Source organism: Copadichromis virginalis, linkage group LG18 (genome assembly GCF_057382275.1).
Source record: "Copadichromis virginalis isolate Kocher_CV1m ecotype Utaka linkage group LG18, C_Virginalis_male_GT1.1, whole genome shotgun sequence".
Classification (NCBI taxonomy): Eukaryota; Metazoa; Chordata; class Actinopteri; order Cichliformes; family Cichlidae; genus Copadichromis; species Copadichromis virginalis.
The window spans coordinates 2,910,778-2,931,806 of record NC_140635.1 but is presented as its reverse complement, the minus strand read 5'-3'; the positions used below and the strand labels follow the sequence as shown (position 1 = coordinate 2,931,806).

The 21,029-nt window shown below is 40.8% G+C and overlaps 2 protein-coding genes and 2 long non-coding RNA genes across 4 annotated transcripts in view; 3 read left to right on the top strand and 1 right to left on the bottom strand.

Annotated features, from left to right (window-relative positions):
• Window positions 1-21,029, bottom strand: part of LOC146686914 (uncharacterized) — a 280,227-nt gene that overhangs the window by 98,499 nt on the left and 160,699 nt on the right. The gene's annotated exons all lie outside the window — the stretch shown is intronic.
• Window positions 3,594-8,155, top strand: cldn15la (claudin 15-like a). The gene is made up of 5 exons (XM_085440152.1): window positions 3,594-4,019; window positions 5,839-6,003; window positions 7,206-7,287; window positions 7,605-7,712; window positions 7,827-8,155. The coding sequence occupies exons 1-5, from the start codon at window positions 3,803-3,805 to the stop codon at window positions 7,903-7,905; spliced, it is 651 nt and encodes a 216-aa protein (XP_085296278.1). The 5' UTR covers window positions 3,594-3,802; the 3' UTR covers window positions 7,906-8,155.
• On the top strand, window positions 18,696-19,526 carry LOC146686930 (uncharacterized). Its single transcript, XR_014916573.1, has 4 exons — window positions 18,696-18,770; window positions 18,940-19,083; window positions 19,181-19,328; window positions 19,445-19,526. It is a non-coding gene; the product is annotated as an uncharacterized LOC146686930 (long non-coding RNA).
• Window positions 19,743-21,011, top strand: LOC146686929 (uncharacterized). Its single transcript, XR_014916574.1, has 3 exons — window positions 19,743-19,939; window positions 20,037-20,147; window positions 20,634-21,011. It is a non-coding gene; the product is annotated as an uncharacterized LOC146686929 (long non-coding RNA).

Genomic DNA, 21,029 nt, shown 5'->3' with positions numbered 1-21,029 from the left:
AGCAGCATTTTAGAAATGAATGGTTCCTTTAAGTAACATCCTCAGATAGAATCTGGGCTAAAGTGATAACAAGCACTCGTTTTCAGCTTCAGCAGAGGGAATCCTAATCTCTCCTGGAATACATTTTATCCACTCGTTCACTTCATCCAGATGCTGTGTCACCTCAGCGTCTGGTGGTGTGCAGAGGGGGACACACTAAAAAAATGTGAGTTAATTTCTGTCATAAAATTTCAGGAGTTATGGCCAAAATGCAAGATGACAAGGCTGAAGTCCGGCCAATAAGAAGCAAGCCTGAGCATGAATCCAAAGCAGAGACCAAAAATGCAAATAGATAAAAATGCAAAGAGACACATGCAGGGAGTCAAACAAGCAGAAGACAACACAACACAATCAAAGAGCACAGCCAAACAGAAGCCTTTAAATACACACAGGAGCTAATGAGGGATAGTGGCAACATAACGGTGGCGACAAAGGGCCAAGTAGGTCTGGATATCTCTGGAAATGCTGTACTTTGATTTACTCGAGGTATCATTGTCTAATATTCAAATCTGTGTGACAAATATGAACCAAGTAAAAGCTGTGTACATGAAAAACTACTCAACCCCCCCGAAAACAAGACCTCCAGCAGCACCAGGCTCAGGGAGGGGCGGCCATCTGCTGCAACTGGTTGGGGGAGAGGGGAGGAAGGCGGGACAAAAGACATGCTGCAGTAGAAAGCCAGAGATGAATAATAACTACTGATTGAATGCAGAGAGGTGTACAACCACATGATGAGTGAGGAAAGGTGACTGAAGAGGAAACAAATGCTGAAGCCAAAGCAAAAAGCAAAAAGCACAAATGAAGATGCTTCACAGCTCTGCAGGGTTTTAAAGAAGACATCTGCAATATTTACACAGCGGCTCATCTTGTTCTTTCAGAGCCAAAACATTTGCTCACAGAATCGTCTGTTTGGATTTGGTGACTGCAGCTTAGAGCTCGGATAACTTAAAACAAAGAACTGGATGAACAGCACCACCCACAGGCAGGAAGGAGCAAAAGCACTGCAAATGTAGGTCACGAGTCATACGAGCTTTGTTTTATTGTCGAGTGATCATATTTCTAAATCACACCAATTTAATTTTCTTCAAAGGCCTTTTAAAAAAAAATAATATGGTGACTTTGTTGTGACTTATTCATTCTTTTCAAAATACCGTTATAAGTGTTTAAAACTACTAATTAATGATTAAGGCTGAATGTACAGTCGGGCGCTCCTCTCATACATTCATTTTAATAACTGTCCCGTGGTTGTAGTTTGGATTGGACTTTATCCCTGTGATGTTGTGCATTTGCAGTTAGACCTGATGTGATGTCATTAGTTGCCTGAAACTGTATCACAGGCTGTTGTCTCATGGCGTGTCTTCGACGTGCTGAGGGGCTTCAGTGCATGTTGAAAAATGGTTCTCGTGCATGAAACGCATTAAAATGTGATTAACTTTTTGTACACTGTGTGACGAGTTGAGATATAGAGCATCATGGCCAAGGAAGGACAGAAAAAGGAGATGAATAAGAGCTTTACAAACTGAAGAACTGATAAGCTGACCTGCTTCTTCACAGCAGGAGCGGTTTTGCATAGATGTCCATTTAACTGTAAAAGCAACTTCTGCAAATGTTATTGTTCATTTAAAAATAAGGACATTCAATGCGTGTATCTGGGTGTGTAACAGTTTTTTCCCTTATGTTAAATGTTGTGCACCATGTTCGTGATTTACCTGTTTGTTTTTGCCAGTCTCTTTTCTCTCTGGTGATACAAAGACCATAAAAGTCAGACTTTGGACTCTCATGATGATCAAATATTAACTGTTGTCAACCATAAAACTATAAAACCTCGAGCATCTCATACAACCTGCTAACCTGCCGTCTGCAGCCTGAAATCAGCACGTATGACTCACACACAAACCTTTCAAAGCTAATTGCATCAAGTATGTTTCTATTGCTTTCTCATGTAGTTATGTTACAAAATATGTTTAATCAGGAAGATTAGCAAATTAAATGTTAAAGAAATATACAGAATAATATTTCTGGTGGCTCACGATGGTTTCAGTGAAGATTATGTCATTAGTAGGCACGGCAGGCGACACTGGTACACTTCTCTTGTTTAGCTGACTCAGCAGTGCAACCAGGACTTCTTTATTTGGACGTTTCTGTTCCTCTCCTGTTCTCATCGACCAGAAACCAGAGAGCACCTGCTTTACTGATGAAGTATGTGAAGTATGAACTTCAGTTTAGGGTTCAGTGTGGTGAAGGATTTTTAGAACAGATGAAGTGGCATAGTTTCACTTCCCTCCAGCACAGGTTAGGTCAGAGCCACACAGTAAAACAACTGGTGGAGGTGATGTTGAGCAGGCATGTGGGGAACTCGGTTTCAAAGCAATAACAGCTGCTCGATAACTGACTTCACTCAGTCTCACTTTCTTTATTTCACTTCTTTATTGAAATTCTTTGACTGGAATTTTAAATTGGACACAGATCTGTGATTACTGATAATATGAACACTGAATCTGTTAGTCGAGGCTGAAAAAGGGGTGAAAAAATTATTCAGCAATTATTTAAATAAATAAAAATAAATTTAAGTATAAAAAGTAGTTTTAAATTTATGACATGTATGTAAGCCATAACTAACAACCATTCATCTTATATAATATATATTTATATAATTATAAATGTAATTATAACGATTATGTATTGTATGCAGTAAACGCCCTCTCCCATAGAAATGTCAGTATCAGTATCACTCGCTTGCATAATGAAAACAACTCCAGCACTGGAATATTTTTGTTGACCAACCCAGAGGTGTGTTTTTGTGTTTTTCTGTAGAGTATTTGGATTTAGTGAGAAACCTTCCTGTGCCAGAAATCTTCTGAAGGTGCTAATGTGAGGTTGGCACATTTAGCCTGTGGCTCCATTACTGATCTGCGGCTGAGCTTTTCTAGCATGATGATGCTGAATGTTTCCTGTCATTTAACATTAGCAAACGTCTCCTCTGAGATACCTCAAAATTCACAAATAGGATATTTACTGATATATTTTATCTTGTAAAACTCGTGTTACTAATAAAGCATCAAAACAAAACTCATTAAAAAACAAACTGACATCCAGATGAGCAAACTGAAAGTACAAAATGCTGGATCATTTCTACATTTCTATTTCCTGTGGCACGCTCACAGCAGCAGTTTATCAATTAATTTTAAAATATGCTTGTAAAGAACCAGATTACCCTACATGTGATCTGCTAATAAAATAACCTCCAATATTGTAAGCTGTGCAACGTCGCCGCAACTCATCCACAACTTTTTGCATTTTAAAGAAAAAGAAAATAATCGAAAGCTCCAGGACCCAAGTAAGAATACCCAGTGTCCTCTGCAGAACACAAACCCTCTCAAAATAATAAAAACCTGTGGATCATTGTGACTCAGGTGTGGCTGAAGACTCGACTACATTATCTATCATTGTCATCGATTGGTGTGTGGTCAGGGGGAAACAGAAGGAGTGGCCCTGCAGTTTATGGCCCCTGTTAGAGTAAAGTCCCTGTGCTGGAGCACCAGATGTCAGATTAACAGGACGTAACTGAAAGAGCGACACCAGAGCCTCCACCACCTCCAGCCTGTTCCTGACTACCTGAAGGCTTCAGCTTAGAGGACACAGAGTTACTCCCTGTTAATGTTCTTGTGAACGTTGCTGTTGTTAGGCTATTTGTGGTCGCTGGATTTTTGGGGAGAGTTGCTGTGGTTTTTTTTAAGTAATTTTTGTGGAAACATCTGTAATCATGTCGACGGCAGTGGAAGCGGTCGGGTTCATCATGTGCATAATCAGCTGGCTGGTTAACGGTGCGGCGCTGGTTAACGACTACTGGAAGGTTTCCACCGTGTCCGGCAGCGTGATCATCTCTCAGAGGCAGTTTGAAAACTTGTGGCACGCCTGTGCTGAGAACAGCGCGGGAATCGCCGAATGCCGGGACTTTGAATCGATGCTGGCCCTCCCCGGTAAGACCAGACACTCAAGTCCTCCTGTTACTTATCTCAAGCTGAGAGTTGATGTCAGACACTCTGATCAAACCTGATAACAAAATAATGTTATTTTATGACATCATTATATTTTAAAAGCAGCATTAGTGTCTATGAAAAGCAGAACAGGAGATGACTGAGCAAACAGAATAAAAAAACTTGTTAAACTGTTGACCAATCGTGACCCAGGAAACAGGATGTGGTCAGAGCTTTTAGGCCCCACCAGACAAACAGTTTAGTTTCCATCTCTCATAAAGCTATAAAGGTGTCGTATCTCTGTAAAGCTCTTTGAAACCTTGTCATACAGGCTGTTTAGAAAATAGGCCAGCATGTCGCGTGGCAGCATTTCAGAATTTGTCGTCCAAAGGTTGCTGACGGTGTTTCCCGCCTAAAGTAAAAATGAAAATAGATACTTATTAAAATGTTTGTTATAAAGTTGCCAAGTCTTCAGAAAAATCTTAGCTTGATCAATAAAGGTTATTATTGGATTGTGTTAGGTTGACTTTTTCTCAGTAATTGTTATACAAGGATAGTTTTTGGACGCCATTTTGAGTTTTCTCTGTTGAAAGCAAAATGGACAGAAACAAAGAAACTTCTCTGAGAAGAAGGATAAAACCCCAAACAAACAGCTCAGTATGTTTCTTCATTCTTTACTTTACTTGGACTTTAATGTGGGTTCAGCAGGTTTATCTATAAAAGCAGACTGGAGGCTTATTTTTGATGGTTTTTTGTATTTTTAAAACTCATCAAACCTCTCGACACTTTTTCCTACATAGTGATAAAGATGTAAAGAGACGCCAGGTTTCCTCCTGCAATTGAGGCTCTAATGAAATACTCCAGTATAAAAGATTCAAAGTTACAATTTTTGAGAGTTTTGAACGTCTTTAGAAAGCTTGTCCATATAACTGGTGTTATAAAGGTGTTTAGTGACATATATTTATGTACCTGTCTGAGTTTAAATGGCTGTTGAAACCAAACTCATCATCATTACTCGGTATGACTCCTACCAGCTTACCTACCATTGCTCCTGAAATTCCCTGAAGCTCATAAAGAGGTGTGGTAGTTGTTTCTAATGATCAGCAGAGGTCATCTGGTTAATAAATGACTGCAGCAGCTGTAAAACACACAAATACACACCTAATGTTACAGCCAGTTCCTCCTTTTCCTTAAACAGTTTAGCTTTTGTGTATTTTTAATAAACGTTTAATAAAGATGTAAACATATAAATGAGTTTTACAGTAACAGGTGGTTATATATTTATATATATATATATTTTTTTTACCTTTGCACAGGTAGTTATTTCCCTGTTTGTTTTATATTACATTTAAAATAAAGAGTCAAGGGAAGTTAGGACTGGTTTTACTGGGATTTATGTCACCGGCTGGAGTATTTTTCGTTCTTTTTGACATTTAAAGTTTCATTACAGCTCACCTCACTTTGTTTTGCATGAAAACTATGTTCACATATAAAATAAAACAAAAAAACAGGTTTCAGAATAAATTATTTATTGATTCCAACGAGTCTAGATCAGGTTTTGTCACACAGTACAATAGGTAAAAACAGGGGGATGAACAGAAAGAACTCAAAGGACAAACCTGTCACTGAAAATCAAAGAGTTCCCATCAAGCGCTCAGTTTCTTTGTGTTTAAGCAAAACTGATCATCTATTTGTAAATTGCTGGGTGTGTTTTCCATGAACAGGGCTGCAGAGGCTCTGTTTCTATGTGAATTACAGAATTACCCACAAACCCTGAGTAAGTATGTAAACAATAATTAATGACTTCTTTCTGTGTCTGCAGTCCATGTACAGGCCTGTCGTGCCCTGATGATCATCTGTCTGCTGTTCGGCCTCGGCTCCATGATTGTCGCTCTGCTTGGACTCAAGTGCATCAAGATCGGCTCAACCACTGAACAATCCAAGGCCAAGATCGCCACCATTGGAGGAATCCTGAGCATCCTGGCCGGTGAGTGTGATGGTCCATCTCTGTCACTTCACATGCTACAAACACTAACACAGAAAACTTTGTCTGAAGGGAAAGTCAAGAAAAGGTTAATTGATTTTCTATTATTAAGACACTCAGTAGAAATTTACTACAAAATACTATCATAAGTTTTAGATATTTGGATATTTTTGCATTCAGTGTTGTTGTAGATTGTCTAAGGAGCTTGGAAGGAAAAGCGTCTGGGCCTGTTTAAGTCCAGACGCTTTTCTTTCCAAGCTCCACAACAGAGTTATTGTGGATTGTTATATATTGATGTATTACAGATGCTGGAAGTTGGAAGCTCTGCAAGTTTTTTGCTCTTCTTCCTTTCTTTTATTTCAGTGAAGTTTCTTCATTTGTTTACTGAATGAATTTACAGATATATCAAAGAAATGATTACAAACTTCTGCATGAGCAAAACTGACATGACGTGTTTGTACAGTCTGCAAACCTGGAGCATTTCTCTCCATGTTGTTCTCCAACTAAGCAGATATTTGCAGATTAGTGCTGAATAATACACAAGTTAGATCCTAGAGTTTTACTCAGTAAAATTGGAGCACAGACTTTTTGGAAGACCTGTCAGTATAACTAAGTGCACCGTGCTATTTATTAGATAATGCATTAAGAAAAGGACCAAAATAAAAAGGAGTGAGTAACACAGACACGTGGAGGCCCTCATACGATCCCCGTGTAGGCTTAAACCACAAATGTTTTTTGCAGCATGAGATGATCTTTTCATGCTTGGTTCTCTCCCAGGATTAAAGCCAAGCTCCTTCCTCTTTTTCCTCTCTTGTGTAGTTAAAGTTTATTGATTCACGTTTGTGTTTTTTTATATAACACCAATTAAACGTAGGAACTGTCACCTTACAGTCTTCCATATGGCAAAGTGAAGAGCCTACAATAAAACACTCATCAAACTCAAATTTAAAAGAGGTAAACTGAGTGTTTATTGAATGTTATATTTGTAGGAAGTGTTGAGTCAGAGGTATAAAAATAATAAAAAGACATTGAAAGTACAAACTATATACATGCTGTGTGGTGGAAACGAAACAAAAGTAAAGTGAAACAGAAACATTTTTTAGTAAGAACTGGTGATGCGATGCTGTGAGTGCACTCACAGGTGGTGGAAAGAGAATAAGAAAGAAAGGAAGTGAGGCTGTAATACTTTGTGCTTGTGTCTGCAGGTCTTTGCTGCCTGGTAGCTGCTTCCTGGTACGCAGCCAGAGTGGTTAATGACTTCAATGATCCGTTCTACGGTGGAATGAAGTACGTTCACCACACAGATGCTGAATTTTGATCTCATGAGAAATACCAGAGTTAAAAAGAAAAGATGATTGCCATTAAGGGACAGCTGAGTCCTTTTAATGATAACTATTTTTAATTCCTCCATTAATAAATTTGTTTTTGATGCTATAAACTAATATGACATGCTTTAAATGTTAATTTAATCTGATTTTATTTTGTTATATTTGATCTTTTTTGCATTTTAAATGTAAGTAAAACAAGTAAATCTGAGCATTTTCTGCCTGAAACTTAAGTTTAAGCTGATTTCTGTCTGTTAATAATTGTCACGTCATTTCCAGGTTCGAGCTCGGCACCGGCCTCTACATGGGATGGGCTGGAGCCTGTCTGGCCATGCTGGGCGGAGCTTTTCTCTGCTCGGCGTGTAAGAGAGCGTCGGTGAAGAAAAGGTAAACACGCACTCGTTACTTTTTATTGTTGAACTCTTGACATTTTCAGTTGTTCCAGTCTGGGGATGTTGCTGCTTTGAGAATCTGTCTGACTTTGTATTTCTTGTTTTGCAGCGGTTATTATGGAAATGCACCACAGAAGGTGTACACGCCCACAGCCAAATCAGAACCAGATGCCAAAGCTTACGTCTAAATGCAAACTTTGTGGTCCCCACAATGTCATAACAACACAATCATGCAGCACTGTCTGTATACACCTGATACTCAGACCGGCGTTCTGTGTTTTTCTGTCATTTTTTCTAACTTGTGTTTGAAAGAAAATCTTAAATCTTAAAGAAATCACAAAGATTTACAGATTATATTGATCGATATAACTGTTTGTGATTCTGGAAACCCTGTGTGCAGTTTGTTTTTATCGGAATAAAGTTTGTATTACATAAGAAATTGAGGTGTTGTGCTATTTTTTAACCACAATACTCATATTGAATCCAAATCTTCTGCATGGATGTGGCTTTTCTATACAAACATTCATGTACTGTATATTTATTTGGTATTTTAAAATATTCAGATATGAATCCTGACAGGTGAAGAAAATATAATCTGATCAAACATTATTCAGCTTTAAATATTGTTCAGCTTTAAAGTTACTGTGCAACTGTGTAATAAAAATGTGTGCTCACGACTTTGGCCTTGAGAGCGATAAGAAGCGATCGCCTCATCCTGCAGGTGCAAGATATCTGCAAGCGAAGAGACTAGAACACCCAAGGCCGCTTTCCTTTTATGGAGTTGTTTTTCTGCTAATGCAGCACTTTCCTCACAACCCCCTCCTGTAAGTTTTAGAGAATATATACCCATCCTCACAGCAAATATTAGGAATCTCCTGATGTGAGCTGTGTTGAGAGATTGTCTCTGTCTCAATAAAAGTTCACTGATTCCCCATCTGCTGCAGGTGTCCGGTTGTCTTCATTCTCCGCCAGCCTGGTTAAGTCAATTCCTCCTTAACATCTAAAAGAACCTATTTAATGAAGGAAGACGGGTTCACTTTGTGTTTAATATTATTCTATTGCTGTTGTTGTTTTTTTTATATCCTTCAATTGGCGTCACGGAACAGGATCCGCTCCAGGCCAAACTGGAACGGATGGGAGGACATCGGCAGTGGTCTGAGTGAACGGAGTTTGGACAAAAGCTGTGTGCACACAAAAACAAGGTAAGCAGACCTTTTATTTCTGCTATATTGAACATTATAAAAATACTTAGTGTCCAAACTCCTAGTAATTCATAACCAAAATTGTCTGGCTTACTTAAGGCTTGTTGAGAATCAGACAAGTGAATAAGAGATAAGTGAATAAGAAATAAGTGAATAAGTGAATAAAGATAAGAGTGAACTGAGGTCTGACCACGGTTGCAGCCGACGGGTTGCTCTCCGGTGTCGGATATATACCTCAGTGCAGGTCTGGGACCTTGAAAGGGTTTATTAGTAACGCCTTTCTAAACAAATTAAAAGGTTAAAGGCCTTGAGAATATTTTTTAGTAATATTCTCTAAACTACAGAAGGGTTAGGAAGGCCCAGAGGACTTTATTAGAAAAGATCCTCTAAAACTTAAAAAGGAGAAGTACTGGTTGGAGTCCAAAGGAGGGGTCCCTTTGATCAATAGGAGAAAACGGATCTCTTCTTAAAACCCCGATGATTTTAGTGTTTTAAATGTTTTGATGTTCTGTTTGATATTGGACACACATAAATACACGCTGAATGCTTGCTGTGGAACACTGGGCAGGACAGTTTGGTTCTCCGTTGTTCACAGATTACACAATTAAAGGAACTAGGTTCCTCTTTTGGTTAAAATAATACACCACACATAGAATTTTTTTTTTTTACACATTTATTACATACATAAGGAGGGTAATGAGTGACTGCAGGTAATGTATGAAGTGTGAATGAGACGTGTGAACAAGGTGACAACCAACTAGCACCCCTATCAGGAAGCTCTAGGCAAGGTTACCCGCCAGACTCCGGTTTGGTAGAAGCTTGGTAACACCTGAAGGGATATTTCAGTGCTGACTCACCTTTAAAGCAGCGCCCCAGCTGTTAGTGCCTAACAGAGGCAGAAACCCAGCTGGCCCAAATTCTCCTTTAAAATCAATAAAAGAACACTCCTCCATTGACAGTAAAATGGATGGAGAATTAGATCGAGAAACTAATGATGATGGTTGGGGTCCCGGTGTTATTCTTAGCACATTGGGAGAACAATTAACATGTGTTGAGACAGTCATCAACTCCACACACCAGCCTAAAGAAGCAAAAAAGCAGAAAGAGTCATTGAGGAAAACAGCTGAAAGGTTAATGAAAGAAAAGGGAAAGGATGAGGGGAGTAGTGGTAATTGGGGAATAATTTGGCAGAATAAGGCTATGCAGGCAAAAGAGAAAGAGGAAGAAGCCAACTCAGCAGCAGCAGGTGCAGGTGTGATGAGCGGGGTGAGACACAGAAAGGAAGCAGATAAGCACGCACAGCTAAAAAAAAACAAAAAGCGAGTATATGTCAGGCAATGTCCCCTTTCCACGGAAAAAGCCGCAGCTCTAGATGTCATGATAGGAGATTTATTGACTACAGGAGCAATAAAGCCCACACTCCTGTCAATCCTGTGCCAAAGCCTAACAAACCTGGCGTATGGCGTTTCATACAAGACTTAAGGCAAATTAATGCAGTCAACATTCCTCTGCCACCTCTCGTTTCAGATGTTCACAGCATATTGACATGCATTGCATACACATTTTACCGTGGTGGATTTATGCTCTGCCTTTTTCTCAGTGCCTGTGCATGTAGATACACAGCCGTTATTTGCATTTACACATAGAAATAAGCAGTACACTTGCACTCGTCTGCCTCAAGGCATGATGGACAGCCCTGCTGCTTTCTCAATGGTGATCCGTGCTACCCTGGACAGCTTTACTCCTCCTGAGGGCTGTACTCTGATCCACATGTGGATGACCTCCTCCTCTGTGCTGAAAGTGAAAAACTATGTCAAACTGCTACACACATGCTTCTCCAGCACCTCCAAAAGACTGGCCACAAAGCATATGCAAAGAAAATGCAGTACTGTCAGACTTCTGTTCAATATTTGGGATTCACACTGTCTCACGGAAAACGTTCCATGACTGCAGACAGGGTCAAAACTGTGACCTCTGTCCCTCGTCCCACTACACAGAAGGAAATGTCGTCCTTCTTAGGCATGGTGAACTATTGCAGACAGTGGATACCAGACTGTTCTTTTCATGACCACATTCTGCGTGACTGTTGTAAAAAAGACAAGCCTCCTCGAATACTGTGGTCCACAGAAATGACTGCCTCTTTCAATGCATTAAAGGGAGTGCTGACCTCCGCCACTCAAAGGTGCTGCCTGAATTGTTCAGGAATGCCGGCCTGCCTGAGGGCAGTAGCAGCTTGCTCTATCATGATAAGGGACTGCGAGAAGCTCACACTCTCACATGACACTATTCTAGACACCAATCACCAGGTCACGACCATTGTAGCAAACATAACTAGACAACATATGCAAATCTCACTATAAAAGCGAGCAGCACACCTGATTCGCCAACACATTTATTGATACTATTCTGTGTTCTTCTGACCGACAGGATGGCTCAGACAGGCTTGACGATCATGACTGCATGACACGTATACAGGAATCCACAGCACAACGTCCAGATTTAGAGCAAACACCTATCCCAGACTATGTTGGCCTTACTTCCCCTTTGCGCGCTTTGGTAAATGAACAAGGCATGAGAAACCTCTCTGCTCCCCTCTCATGGACTACAGAAACAGAACAGGCGTTTATAAAGTTAAAACAACAGCTTTCTGTCGCCTCTGACCTTGCTGTGCCAGATTATGCTTTGCCTTTTCATCTTGATGTTTCTGGAACTGGAACCCATATCAATGGTATCCTGTTCCAGAAAAAAGGGGGAGAGAGAAAAGTGTTGACATATGTAAGCGTAATGCTTGACAACACTGAAAAACGCCACCCACCGTGCACACAACACGTTTCTGGACTTGCAAAAATCATTCAGAAAACAGCACACATAGTGATGAACCACCCACTAAAAATTTTGACATCACACAGCGTGGTGGCCTACGTCTCCTCACAGGCCTTCACACTCACTTCACTCAGGCAGAGACGCCTCAGTACCATTTTGGAAGCACCACACATCACCTACTCACATGAAGGCATAAACATGGCTGATCACATGGGATCGGGGGAACCACATATGTGTGAAGAGGTTGTGCAGGTACAGGAGAAAATCAGGCCAGATTTGCAGGCAGAACCTCTAATGGATGCAGAAAAAGATTGGTTCACAGATGGATGTTGTTTCAGAACTGAAAGTGGAATGTTGAAGGCTGCATGGGCAATAGTGGAACAGACAGACATGAGATGGAAAACAGTGAAGGCAGAGCAGTTGACAGGACAACAGTCTGCACAGAGAGCTGAACTGAGAGCGGTGATTGAAGCCTTAAGGATGGGAAAGGGACAGAAAGTGAATATATACAGTGATTCAGCTTATGCTGTGGGAGCAGTGCATGTGGAGCTCAAGCAGTGGCTAAGAGCTGGTTTTTTGACAGCCAGCGGAAAGCCTATTAAACATGAGATAGAAATGAGGGAATTAGCGGAAGCACTGTTGGTACCTGCTGGTGGCTGTGGATGCATTTTCAGGTTGGCCAGAAGCCTGGCCGACAGCAAGTGAAAACAGTAGAACTGTGGTGAAGTGTCTGATTAATCATTATATACCACAGCATGGGTTTCCCGAGGTCATAAGGTCGGACAATGGTTCACATTTCAGGAACCACGATCTGCAGAGGGTTGAAGCCGCATTAGGTTTGAAACATAAGTTTGGCTCAGTTTACCACCCCCAGTCCCAGGGGAAAGTGGAAAGGATGAATCAAACTCTAAAAACTAAATTGGCTAAAATCTGTGCACAGACCAAATTAGATTGGGTTAAGGCATTGCCTCTTGCATTAATGTCCATAAGATGCTCAGTAAATCAAACCTCTGGTTACACTCCATTTGAGTTGGAGCATGGCAGGCCTTTTCCTGGCCCCTCCTCTCGCCTGTTAATGTCGGATGAAGCTGATTCAGACCTCGATCCGAGGACATATTATAACATGCTCCGCAGTTTTGTTGCCCAGTATTCCTCACAGGTCGCTGAAAGAAACCAGCAAGAGCTGAAAGAGGCGGCTACACCTGGAATGGACTACGTCCTCCTGAAAGTCACAAAGAGAAAGTGGGCTGAGCCTCGCTGGACAGGCCCTTACCGCATAACAGAGCGGACCTCCCACGCTGTCAGGCTCGAAGGGAAAGGTGACACCTGGTTTCATTACACACAGTGCGCTGCTGCCACCGAACCAGGAAGAACCTTGAGAGAGGTGCAGAAGGACCTGTCAGAAGGAGCTGCAACAGCATCACCAACCACTTGAGGGAGCCAAAACTGAACCTACAAGCCGGATGGTTACAAAAGGGGGTGTTCTTCATACTGAACTAAACATTTTTATTTTTCTATTTTTAACATCTTTTATGACTTTGCTTTTATATTGGCTTGAGTTTTTAAGATTTACATTTTACATTGCAATAGTTTTAACCGCTGAAAGCTCATTTAAAGTTGTGTCACTGATACTTTTTGTTGCTCTTTAACTCCTAGAACACGCCCTTGGCGAGGTGGGGGGAACTGGACCACCTTTCTGTGCCCCATCATCCTCTATTAGAAGACATACAAGCTAAGTAAACATGTCTTGGCCCTTTCCCCCTGAAATGACAGGCAGGCAAAGATGTTGCGTCTTTGTTTGCTTCCTGGCCCTGGGTCTCATTCCCATTGGCATAATCCTGATCTGTGAAGGGCCCCCGACACTTGTGACACCTTGAAGTTCAAAAGCTTAGCCCCTTTCTGACAGTCCCAATCTGACAAATGTAGCCCCTAGGGTCTTGCCCACCACCTCCTCGCCAACGGATGATGAAAACTCTGATCGTGAGGCTGACGAACATTATCGTCTTTCTCTTGTTTAAATGCTTTTAGAATGGTTGTTTCTCTGTGGTGTTTTGTATTAGACTTGTTATTAATTGTTTCCCTCACCCACTTCCTCTTGAAGGATATATCTGGTTGAACTGTGTCTGGTCGGGTTGTGAGGGTTAAGCGATGTTCTCAGGGTCTCCGGACTTAAGCCTGAGCGAATGTGTACTCCCACCACTGGTTATAGATTGTTTTTTTTTTTCCACACCCCTTCCTCACGTTTTACCATATTCACTTTTGAATGTCCTTAGCAGTTACCGTTCTGGGTTTATTTTACGGTTGATTTATTCTTTCACATTTTCACGTTTATATCTCTCATTATTATAGTATACTCTGTACTCTCCACATTTTTATCATTACTTATGCTTTTTGGTTGCTGAGTTACAGGAAATGTTAATTTTGTGTCACTACCCTGGTTGCACTGACTCGTTGTATCCTTTTGTGCAGGACAGCTGTTACTGCTTTCATCGGGAACCGAGACTGCTTGCAGCCGACCCCTGGGCAGGGTGGTGCCTGGACTCTTTTCTCCTCATCTGCAATGACAGATAAAGACAAATGATAAGACCCGAGGAGTTTTTCGAGCCAGGCTTCGACACGTCTCTGTGTTCCTTTGAATGTTACTTATTTTTGTGTGTTGACCCATTTAAGATGGGTCAAAAGGGGGATTTGAAGAAAATATAATCTGATCAAACATTATTCAGCTTTAAATATTGTTCAGCTTTAAAGTTACTGTGCAACTGTGTAATAAAAATGTGTGCTCACGACTTTGGCCTTGAGAGCGATAAGAAGCGATCGCCTCATCCTGCAGGTGCAAGATATCTGCAAGCGAAGAGACTAGAACACCCAAGGCCGCTTTCCTTTTATGGAGTTGTTTTTCTGCTAATGCAGCACTTTCCTCACAACCCCCTCCTGTAAGTTTTAGAGAATATATACCCATCCTCACAGCAAATATTAGGAATCTCCTGATGTGAGCTGTGTTGAGAGATTGTCTCTGTCTCAATAAAAGTTCACTGATTCCCCATCTGCTGCAGGTGTCCGGTTGTCTTCATTCTCCGCCAGCCTGGTTAAGTCAATTCCTCCTTAACATCTAAAAGAACCTATTTAATGAAGGAAGACGGGTTCACTTTGTGTTTAATATTATTCTATTGCTGTTGTTGTTTTTTTTATATCCTTCACAGGTACATCTCACCTCTATAAACGGACTTCCTGAAAATCCTCTGATTTGTCAGTAAATTCACCAGTAATTATAAAAACACAGAGAAAACTGTAAAAATGCAATTAATCTAAACCAGTTGTCATTTTCATGAGATGCTTTCTGTACTAGTTTTGCTTCTGTTTGTGTTCTTTTTTCATTGCTTTCTCATCTCTTTTGTTGCTGAATTTGCATTTTGTGCTTCTTAAATGTGATTTTAATCATTTGAAAGTAAACAATCCTCCAGAAAACAAAAGGACATGCAGTTAAAGGTGCAATTTGTGTAAAATTGTATATTACTGTTTGAGTTAAATGATGCTTGCAGCAGTGTTACATGGAGCTTTTCCACCAGCTGCTTAATGAAGTCCTAATGTTGAAGCCAAACGTGTTTATTAAAGCAGACATTGTTAATGAGGTTGCCTGTAATGAAGTGTCTATGGACACTAATAAGATGGCAGCTCCAGCAGTTTTTAAGCCAATAACATCCTGGAGTGCATTAAATTTGGACTTTGGATTGTACTGTTAAAGTTTTGCAGCTTCTCCTTCTGTTAAAGATCTCCACCATGACCATATAGTCCGAAGTAATTAAGTCATAAATAAACATTTAAATGGCAGAAAAGTTCCCGTTTTTTTTATCATCGTCTGTGTAAGTTTGTTTGTTTCATCGTTGGTCTGAACTAAGAAACAACAAGAATTTTTTGTGGATTAATTTTGTGAAACTTTCTCCTTTCCTGTAATTTTGCACATTGTTCACATTTTAAATCATGCTCACACACGTCTTTCATTTACTACAGAAACATTTATTTATCATATAGAAAAACTGCACCTTCACTGCTACGGTGAAGCTTGTTATATCCAGCCACATGTTACACTGCACCAGTGGTTCCCAATCTTTTTTTGCTAGGCCCCCCTTTGTTTTACAAGAAAATTGTTCGCACCCCCCCCTTCTCAAACCACACACACCCATATTTTGCTCCATTGCGGTTTATTTCACACCTCAAACATTTAGTAAACAATTAAGCAAATACAAGTAATCTGCAATAAATTACAGGTAGCAATAAAATAAACTACTAACTCTTTTACGCTGCGTCCGCACCTACACGGGTATTTTTGAAATCACCGAAAACGGAGATTTTTTAAACTCCATTTTTGCGTTTACGTGTGGACGAGGAATACAGAGTTGGTCACGCAATGTCAAAGGTATGTGCCTTTTTTCACGTCACGCTGTGCGCACGTTATTGTTTACATGAGATGAATTGCAGAATAGCAGATAGAGACAAAACACTGTTAATCTGACTGTCTGCAGGTTTTACACGCAGTTACTGTCCCTCCATTTACAAAGGCAGAGGCGTCACGGTGTCATTATTTTACTGTAGTTGTTTTTTTTCATGTGTAATAATGTTGAATATTATATAATATTCAACATTGCTATCAATACATTTTTCAAATAATGCCACTCTGGGCAAAATGGGTTTAAAAACATAAACAGCTGTGGGATACTGTTTGTCCGTGATTTGAACAGCCCAGCAATGCTATGATGCAGGGGAAACCAATCCTGCAGGGAGACCTACCTCGGCACTTGTGCAGGTGAAGCCAAAGGGCAGATATGCTTCACCATATTTTCTGGTCTTTGGCTTAGAATGAAGTTGGTTTGGAAACATATTCAGCGATGCTTCATCTCCTGCTTTGCGTTTCTGTGAACACCCGTGCTAGCAGTGTCCAATAGTGATGGGTCGTTCGCGAACGAAATGGCTCTTAGAGCCGGGTCTTTGACGTGAACGACACGAGCCGGCTCCTTATCGCGAGCCGTCACGTGGGTTTTTTTTTTCTTTCTCTCACCCTCTCTCTCTCGCTTCTCGAGCAGAGTGAAGCTGACCCCCCACCCACTTGAAACGTAAAGGCAAATAGGCAGAGCGGTTAGTGCTACGTTTGTGCAGATTTGTGCAGGTAAAATTAGCGTTTGTGCTGCTACGGTTTCCGAGATATTAAACTTTATTTTATAGGTCATTCAAAGGTCACCATCCCCACAGACTGCTCCAAAACAAACCAAAATGGTCTACTTTTTTAGTGCTACGTTTGTGCAGATTTGTGCAGGTAAAATTAGCGTTTGTGCTGCTACAGTATCTGAGATATAATGATTTTAATTATTACGGCCTACGCTGTATAACACCAGTGTCTGTGGCAGTGAGTTTCAGCAGCTGTGGAGTTTTGCACTTTTTCTAGGCTTGCTGCATATTAACTTTTATTAGTTTACACTTTAGTAACACAATTTATTCAGCGGAAAGGTCGATATTTCTTTTGTTACCAGTGTAGAAACGTACACAAGGTAGGCTAAAGTTTTTATTTTTTCTGTGGCAAAACTGAGTTTCATGTGAAGTGATTCACGTATACCTAAATTATTATTATTTTTTACATACCCAGTTGGCCTCTATGATTTTGTTTTGAATTATATATGTTCATTATTATTAATGTAGCTGTCTCAGAAAAAATGAAGTGTTTGCTTTGATAGGTTGTTACCTACGTGTAGAAAACTGAATATTCCACAGCACCTAGGCGAGGGATCTTCAACCTGCGGCTCTAAAGCAACATGTGGCTCTCCGGCCCCTCCACTGTGGCTCTTATAAGACCAGGTAAGTCATTTTTTTATTATAAAGACAACAAGAAAGGGTTCTGTTAACAGTTTTTTTTTTTTATGAAATATCTGCATTGACTATTCACTGAATGTACAAGGCTTTTAAAAGTGATTTAATGTTTCATAGCTTCAAATCTGTTTACTGTAATTTTCAATTATTATGGAAAGGATGCACGTAGCTGGCCTTATTTTAACAAATACTTTTTTCCGTTATAAAGCTTTGATGATTCATTGTCTTATCAAATCTAAAAATAAGCATTTTTATTTACATTTCCATAGCTTACACGATACAACAACTCATTTTCTAGATATTTATAGGCTCTTTCTTTTTTTAGGCTCTAGACAGGTTTTGTAGCAGCAGGGGTAAAAGGGGCCCTTTGAAATGAAAAGGATGCTGACCCCTGACTTAAGCCACAAGGTAAACACAAAACAAATACAGAAAAGTTATTGACAGAAAAATAAAACGGTTACTTTCAAGGCTACGGGTGAAAGTGACTGGGTGTGTAAAAGCAAATATGCATCAGACTGACAAAGAAAAGAGCGTTAAAAGATTTTTAATTTAGAACTTCAACTTTATGTGCAAAACTGAACTTACTGATAACACACACTAGCCATTTGAACACATGTAACTGTAATGAACCAAATAAAACAGAAAAATGCAGGCAGCACTCATTATACTGTGTATAACACGGCATGGGGTTGTATTTTTTTCTTTTCAGATGCTCCTGTCACTCCATTTCCCAGGTCATCATAGCACTCCCACACACATGGAGCTCTCCTGCAGTATGCAGTGTAATGCCCCAAACCATCAGTGGTCATCTTTCCATGGAAAGCAATTAATGCCCTCAAAGTGAACGACTTTCCTTGGAGAACCAGGTTGGAGGGAAATTCATTCAGTGGAAATTCTGTTTGGTTTGCAAGGTCAGTATCAATCCACACGATATCTCCAATGTTGTAGCTGTGAGTAACTGTCCCTGCACAGAGCTCATTTCCTGTGGTGCTGTCTTCTGTTTTGAATTCTGATGGACACAGAGATGGATTGGAGAGTGGCCTGAGGCAGGTAGACTCAGGTAGGCCAAGTCCTGCTTCCACAGCAGTGCCAAGATGAGCCATACCAGACTCTTTGAGGACAGAGATGGCAGGAGAAACAAATGGCACTTCCCTTGTCATCCCTTTGCTGAGGTAGCAGTGCTGTGAAGAGCAGTGTTTGGTAAAATAAACACTTGAGATGTACCTCATTGTCTTAGCGATTACAGCGGAGATATTGCACTGAGCATCGATTTGGATCGCAGCAGACCTCAACGAGACAGCTTCAAACATTACACTAAGCAGCTCTGCTCTCCTCCTGTAGGTTTGTTGGGTCACACCATCTGTGGCAATGGCTTTCACCAGCTGCAGGACTGGGTTTTCACTGTCTTTCAGAACAGCATTTTGAAATGTGGAGCTGTCACAGAAGGCACAACATAAGCACTGAAAAAATGCATCAAATGCACAGGTATTGAGCACAGAGATTGTCGATTCCCCTAATCTAATAGGCTGATGGAGGTTTCCATTTTTTAATAATCCCACTTTCACTCTTTTGGCCCCAAAAGTTTCATCTGCATGGAGCCATTCGGTACATGAAGAGAGGTAGGAAGTCCTCTTCCTTTTTTTGGGTGGAACAGCTAGGCCCCTCCAGTTCTCAACTGCATCCCCATCAGCCGGAAGAATGTTTGTGGCAGCATCAGATCCCACAAACGGGTGAGCATCCATTTTTATTTTGTCTTCTGCATTGTGAGTCATCATGGATCCAGAATTGGCATCTGTGACTTTCAGTGATCCCACTGTTGCCTCATCTTTGACCTTTTCTTTTGCAGAACAAATCCGCATATTTCCCTCGATGAAGGAAAGATGACGAGCAATGAAGCGATCGACTCAAAGAGGCAAGTTGTCATGTTTGAAAAGGCCATGTTTTATGTTTTTGAACTCAGCTTCAACAGTGGCTGAACTTGCTGTGATGCTGGTGCTTTGGAAGAGAGGGACCATTATTCCTGTCCAGAGTGGCAAGTAACTTGCGAGTCTTATTATATGAGGAATAATCTCAGGGAGAAAGTGAATATTATCTCTATCCCCGTTTGCTGCAGCAGGTGACCTGCTCTCCTCACATATTTCTGTTACCCACTGTCGTAGGTCAGTCTGGATCTCATCCACTGAATCCACTCTCTCACTTTCCTCCGTCTGTTCATCTGGAATGATGATGGAGTCTTGAGCAATTTGGGCTTTCAAGTATTTCTTGCACCTTTCTGAAGGAAGAGGGGCTCCAGAATTGTCATCACCTTCTGCCTCACTGAGGGCCACAACAGTGATAGCATGTAGGAGCTGTTTTGCATGGTCCAAACATTGAGACTGAAGAAGTTTTGCTAATGACCTGACAAAGAAATTTTTAACACGATGTGTTTTCTTCTTCAGGCAGTCCCACTGGCATATCATCTTGATGCAGTGCGCAACATCAACCCTGATATAACAAGGGGGGAGTTTGGCAGACTGGGTTCCAAGAAGGACATGAAAGCATTCATTAAGGTAGGACTTCAGATCAGGATGAGGAGTGAAAGCCTTGACCAGAGCTCCCAGAATTGCCAGAGAAAAGTCACTCACAGCTTCCTTTGGCACAGGTGCACCTGCACGAATCCATTCTGTCAACCAGTTTGCGATGGCATTAACATCATGTTTCTCTGACAGCATTTGCACCACTGGGACACTGGGGCAATTGTTTTCTTTCAGAATACCTTGATAAAGGAAGATATGGCCAGATTTGCCATTTGGTCTCAGCAGTTTTTTCACAACTGAACCGGTTGCATCAAAACACACAGTTGGGGGAGATTTTTTTGACAATGTCTTATAAACATGCATCTGTGTTTGACTCCAGTAGTGACAGAAAAACCTGTCCAGTCCAATATCTCGGATGCTACCACTGTGAGGAACACTATATTTTAACAATTGCAGAGATGCAATGGGGTCCTTATCTCCTAATTCCAAGTCCTTTCTCTCTTGTTTGGCTTTTCGCAGAGTGGCCAAATTTGGAAGGTGGCTTGGCTCAGGATCTCCAACATCCATCAGATCTGCTGCCCTCGCTGACCTCCATACAGTTGGATGGACCTTTGCTCTACGGAACACAAGTGTACATGTATTTTTGATCTTCTTCCATATAAGATCGTTGATGATATGAGTCCAAGTGCCAGGTTTCAAAATTGTGTATTCCCTTTTTTGGGTAGGAGAAAACTTGTCATTGTATTCAACCTTTTCAGGAATAAATTTAACCCAGTCCTCAAAAGGGACTTCTAGTTCAAAAGCTTGACAGTTTTCTTGTCCAGGAGAAATGCAATGTGAATCTAACTCTCCTTCACTATTACTTTCCTGATCACTGATTTCCAAAGCTGACCAGATGTTGTGTCTATTTAGCTT